Source organism: Dendrobium catenatum, unplaced genomic scaffold, assembly GCF_001605985.2.
Source record: "Dendrobium catenatum unplaced genomic scaffold, ASM160598v2 fragScaff_scaffold_1179, whole genome shotgun sequence".
In the NCBI taxonomy this organism is placed as follows: domain Eukaryota; kingdom Viridiplantae; phylum Streptophyta; class Magnoliopsida; order Asparagales; family Orchidaceae; genus Dendrobium; species Dendrobium catenatum.
Genome location: NW_021319641.1, coordinates 614599 through 620598, shown reverse-complemented (window position 1 = coordinate 620598; position 6000 = coordinate 614599). Strand labels below are relative to the sequence as shown.

General features: G+C 33.4%; 1 protein-coding gene across 6 annotated transcripts in view; it reads left to right on the top strand.

Moving 5' to 3' along the window:
* The first annotated feature begins 1008 nt into the window (after positions 1–1008).
* The window catches only part of LOC110100456 (protein SDA1 homolog), a 36198-nt gene continuing 31206 nt past the window's right edge, over positions 1009–6000 (top strand). For all 6 annotated transcript variants that reach the window (XR_003702180.1, XR_003702179.1, XM_028698913.1 and 3 more), the window contains exons 1-4: positions 1009–1137; positions 1268–1409; positions 3451–3600; positions 3679–3732. Coding sequence is in view for 4 of the 6 variants with exons in the window: in XM_028698913.1 (XP_028554746.1) it covers positions 1272–1409; positions 3451–3600; positions 3679–3732 (342 nt within the window). In the remaining 2 variants the exon portion in view is untranslated. The remainder of the gene's footprint in view (positions 1138–1267; positions 1410–3450; positions 3601–3678; positions 3733–6000) is intronic.

Sequence of the window (6000 nt, the reverse complement as noted above, 5' to 3'; positions counted from 1 at the left end):
GTCCGGTCATATATTATTACAATCTCGTCCCGAAGATGTTCCAGTTATGTCTCTCGTGGCTGCTGACAATCACAAGCAATAGGACCTGCACGCCGTCCCTGAAGCAGTTAAACAACTCCTAACTGAGTTTGCTGATATTGGTCCTACAGAGTTGCCCGCTCATCTACTGCCACTTCGCACCATCCAGCATCAAATTGACCTGATTCCAGGAGCTTCCTTGCCCAATTTGCCTCACTACCGAATGAGTCCTAAAGAACACGCTATTCTTCAAGATATTGTGGATGATCTATTGAAACGGCAACTCATTCAGTACAGCCTCAGTCTCTGCGCTGTACCTGCGTTGATAGTCCCCAAGAAAGACGGACAATGACGGATGTGTATAGATAGCCGTGCTATAAATAAGATCACAACGAAGTACCGGTTTCCTGTTCCAAGGATTCCTGATTTGCTGGATAAATTAGAAGGCGCTGCTGTATTCTCTAAATTAGACCTCAAAAGTGGTTACCACTAGGTTCATATTCGTCCCGGAGATGAATGGAAGACAGCATTTAAGACCCGGGAAGGACTCTTTGAATGGCGAGTTATGCCATTTGGGCTGTGCAACGCCCCTTCCACTTTTATGAGGCTGATGACATAGGTGCTGAAGCCATTTTCGGGCAGATTCTGTGTATCTTATTTTGATGATATACTGGTCTATAGTTCGTCCCTAGAAGAGCACATTCAGCATCTTACATTAGTATTCCAAGCCCTGCGCAGGCATAGATTATACTTGAATCTATCTAAATGCGAATTTGCAACCCATTCGGTTTATTTTCAATGGATTTGTTGTTATACACATTCACACACACTTTATATATATAATTCTCTCTTAAATGCTATTTTATCTATGTTTATCATTTTTGCAATTAAAAAGAAAAAAAATTAATTGTTGTTTATCCTACTTGATAGTTTTATATGCCTATGAGTATTTCCATAATTTTTCTTGCTGATTGTCTTAATTTGTTTTTGTTAGGGAGATGAAGAACAACGAGCAAGGAGATCACTTGTTGTTCTTTGTGATCTTCATCGAAGAAAAGTGTGGTTTGATGAGCGCACAGCTAATGCCATATGCAATGCATGCTTTCACAGTTCTTCAAGGTCTATACTTTTTTTTTTCTCTGCATAGTTATGAAAGTCCAATGATTATTTTGTTCTCTTTATTTTGATGTCTGCACATATATATGAAGTCTTACCAATTATTTTGATATCTATATTTTATTGAGTTCAGGGTTATGCTAGCTGCTCTTTCTTTCCTTCTTGGTTTTGAACACATTGAAGATGATGCTGACGATAGTGAAGTCTCAAGTAGTGATGACGATGAAATTAATCAAAATCCACAAGTTGTTCTTAACAGGGAGGATGTTTATAAGGTATGTTGTGCAGACAGCGATGAGTTTCCCTCTTTTTGGTAGTAAGAGAAATCATAAGCAAGACTTGTGACATTGGATAAACCATAACCAAGATGTGATATTGAAAGCAATATTTTTTGGATGTTTTAAAAAAAAGGCATATGATATGGGGGAGCTCTATAAACCAAATGCATTAGAGTGCTTATTCATATATGCCTACCTACCTTTTAAATGGATTGAATCAACTCTGTTGTTTTTAATTCAATGCAACAACTAATGTGTTGTTTCCTTTGCATATTAAAACTTCTTTGTTTCATTAATTTGTAATGCCTTCTAAGGCCAGTCAAGCTTACGCATTATATTCTTGTTGTTTTATTTGGATTCTTAAATCTCTTGAGATGCATATGTTCGATGTAATAAATAGGCAACTAAAGTTTTTTTATTTTTATTTTTTATATTGAATGAGTTTTTTAGTACTTTAAATATTTTAGTAATCACAACTTTGAGAAATATACCATTTACCACTTTCCACCTTTAGTCTATGTCAAGATCATCTGTCTAGTGTTTAGCAAACTTGAATCATCACTTATATGCTTTCAGTTCACAGTTAAAGAAATCTATCTATCCCATGCATTATTCTGTCTTTCCACTTATTTAAGCTGAATGGTTTGCCAAGGAAGCTTTTTCTCTCTTTCTTATGCTCAGTGATAATTGCAAGGATGAAACTATTGGACCAAATCAGCTGGTTTGACTGTTTCAATTGCAAACTGGTTCAGTGACTGATTTAGTTCACTACTAAAATCGTTTTTGTCAAGAATATAAAAGAATCGGAGTGAACAAACAATCAAATTGGTGAGTGTGTTCTGGTTTGGGTGAACCGTATGGTTCATGTCATAATCAGATTATCACAATTCATTTTTAATTAGATTGCTAAAAAATAATTTTTGTATAAATAATTTAAAACCTTAATTTTCCTTAATAAAATTTTACAAGCTCATTTAAATTTTGATTATGATTGCAAAAGAAGAGTTTAAACACTCACATAGAAGGTACTTGAATTTTAGATTATATAAGATATTTTATGTGCATCTTCAAAGTATTTCTCTTTATTCTTTTCACATATTTGCACATTATTAGGTCATTTAATTATTAATTAAATAATTTTAATATTTATTTTATAGTCATGATTCAACTCTTGTTAAATTTTTGTTGAGCCTCTCATTTTTCTGGTTGAATATTCTCTCCAATTTTCAGAAACTTGGATAATATGGTATTCTCTTCCTTGATGTATCCAGCAGAAGAGTGCCATCGAAGGAAAATTAAATTCCTTTATATTAAAAAAATGCTAGCTGCTACCTAGAGGCAGACTAGGTGATGGGGTGTAAAAGGTGAAATTTTAGTTATTGCCATCAACCTTATTTCAACTATTTGGGGTTGTTCTTCTGAGTCCTTCACTGTCAATTCTCATATAGATCTGTGTTTGATGTTACCCATGCCTTAAGAAAAACATTGCAAATAAAGGTTAACCACGTGAGATTTGATCTGCTTTTCCATCCTAACTCTTTCACGTTAATACTTCATCTTCTAATGCCTTAAATACAAACGCGCATCACTGCTGTGATCAGAAAGTTTAGTCCATTAAGGCTTCGTTTGGGACGGTTTTCTTGCTGCTTCTTAAAGCGGTTGTACTAGAAAGCCGCTTTAAGAAGCAGCATGAGAGCCGTCCCAAACAAAACCTAAATTAAAACTTTTAAGACCGGACTATCCCTTCAATTTACGCACATATTGTGATCAATGATCTTTAACTTATAAAACAATACTTAAATAATGATTGGAAGTTTGATAGCAGAGCTCTAATTTTGGTAGCTTTGGTTAACTTGGAAGTGCTTTTTTGTATGTTGTACAATTTTCGGATAGTGTTATTTGTGTCGTAAGAAAAACTTGTAATACATAAAATGCTCAAGTTGTTGCTGAGATTGATATGTTTTCAAGAATTGTCGAAGACTGGTGATTGGTTAAAAGTAACAGGCATTTTTCTAGTGATGATTTCATACTTTTTCAGGCAAAACACAAGGGCACTGCTTCTAGCAAGAGAAAAAAGAAGGCAAAATTGCAACGTGTTATTCGTAGTATGAAACGACAGCAACGTCGATCATCAGAGAAGAGTGGCTCATATTCCTATTCACCTCTTGTTCATCTAAAAGACGCACAGGCTAGTTGCAATGAGCCTCTTCTGCTTTGAATTTTCTTGCTTCCAAGTCATAATGAAGGTTTTATGTCTCACCTGCAGGGTTTTACCGAGAAGCTCTTCTCTCGTCTTCATACGTGTAGTGAGAAATTTGAGGTTGTTTTTTCTTGGCTTTTCAACTTCACATGAATGTTGATACCTAAATGTTGATATGATTGATGATTGGCCTATAACCTGCTTTTAGAAATAACTTTTGTTCTTATTTTTGATCAACACCTTTTTTGTAATTCTTTCTTTTGGGAGTAGGGGTGGGGGTGGGATGGACGATTATAGAAATATTTTGTTTTTGGAATGGGAAATTGATTAGAGAATTTCCATTAACCACATGTTCTGAGGGTATTGTTAAGTTAATCTTGTCCTGGTTTTATGCACATCCAATTAAAAGCTAGCACAGTAGATAGATTTAGATTTTGTTTGGAATAGTTTTTTTATTGCTTCTTAAAGCAGCTTTTAATTACAAAAATTAATTTTTTTACTAGAAAGCTGCTTTAAGAAGTAGTAAAAAAGCCGTCCCAAACGAATCCTTAGTTAATTATACAAAGCTTGACATAAACATTGTCTGGTGTATTAGTGAAATATGTTACATAACTTATAACTATTGCATGCAAACATGATTTTTGACAATTATGTTTTGTAGCTTCGCAACTGCCAAATTTAGGTATTGAAAATGATATCCGCAGATCAAAATGCCGGTCCTGTCCCTGTTCTGTGGTAGTAGAATAAAATTGATGCTAAGGACTATTCTCCTGGAAACCATTTTGGTACTTGATCTGCCATTAGAAAGCCACTAAAATAGCTGCAAATTATTCTTGACTTGTCTTTCTACTGTCATGGAATTTGAAACAAATATTTACATATGATGCCACATCATTAATTGGCCATTGGCCAATAATTGGCATTTTACAGATTTTGAAGAATTGAAGAATATAAAATTATTCGTTGCTATTTAAACTGAAGGCCATAATCTATGACTTAATATGGAACCAGAGTAGAGTGTTTGTTGATTTTCTTCATGCCAAATGCCAATTCCTGTTCTACAGTAGACTATTGACCTGTATATGGTGATTTTCAACGGACATAAAAAGCTGCCCAAAGCATCAAATCATCAAATAAACTTATTTTTACTTGAAGTAACAAGAAAGTGCTTCTGCAAAGTTTGTTCTAAGACTTAGGTTTCTTTTGGGATGGCTTTCTCAGTGTTTAAAGCAGCTTTTATGAACAAATTTTTTTTTTAAAGCAACAAAAAAGCAGTGGCAAAAAATTGTCCCAAGCGAAGCATTAGTTTGACCACATTGCACAGGATGTTTGCTATAAATGCATATCTTATGGGTACAAAGAAAATGAATAAAATATAAAATTACCCTCAGATAAGATGTTGGAATTTGAAAATTGAGATGTTAATCTTTTAAGATATGTTATTAAGAGAGCAATTGAAAATTGCATTGTGCCAAACTTGATTGGTTTTGGGAGAGTTTAGAAATAACTTTTGGAAAAGTGAGGAGACTTGGTGCTGAATGGGAGATTATAATGTCTATTCAGGTAAAAATTGTGCTTTTAAGGCATGACAAAAAAAAAGATGGTACTAATACTTAAGATGATTATAGAAAAGCTAGAAATCTTTCAAAGCTTAAGCAAAGAAAAAAGATATAGCTATTGATGATTTGTTTAATATGTTATATTTTAAGGGAGGTTAAATGAGATATATAAAATACATCAAGCAAGAGATAAAAGATTTAATCATTTTGATTAAAATTAATGATAATAAGGCAAAAACAAAGATGTTACGTGCCACTTTTTGAGGACTTATTAAATGGGAATTTTAAGTTAAATATGTTTTTGGAACAAAACAATGAATGTAATAACTAATAATAAAATATATTATAGATTGATCCAGAAAGTTTAGTGGGGTTAGGTTTGATGAAGTTTCATTAAGATAAAATTTTAGGTCCTCACGAGATATAATTAAGATTTGATGTGTTATAATTGATTTTATAGTAGTTGGGTTATAAACTTTTTGAATAGAAATTTAATGACTAAGAGCATTCAAAATGATTAGAGAAGAAGCAATTTAGTTTGAGTATTCTGGAATAAAGTAGATGATTATGATTATGGTAATTATATGAAAATTAAACTTATGATCCTATGATAAAATTATGGGAGAGTTTAATGGAACATAGATAGAAAATTATGTTTTTATTTGAGAATCTGATGAGGACATCGTCAGCATTTTCGACGCCGGAGATCGACGGCCACGAGCATGATTTATATTTTGTCATTTTATGTAGTAGCTTATTTTATTTTGATGTTTTTCCGCTTTTGCCCTTATGGGCATTTAGTCGCTTATGTAGCCCGGAAGGGCATTTG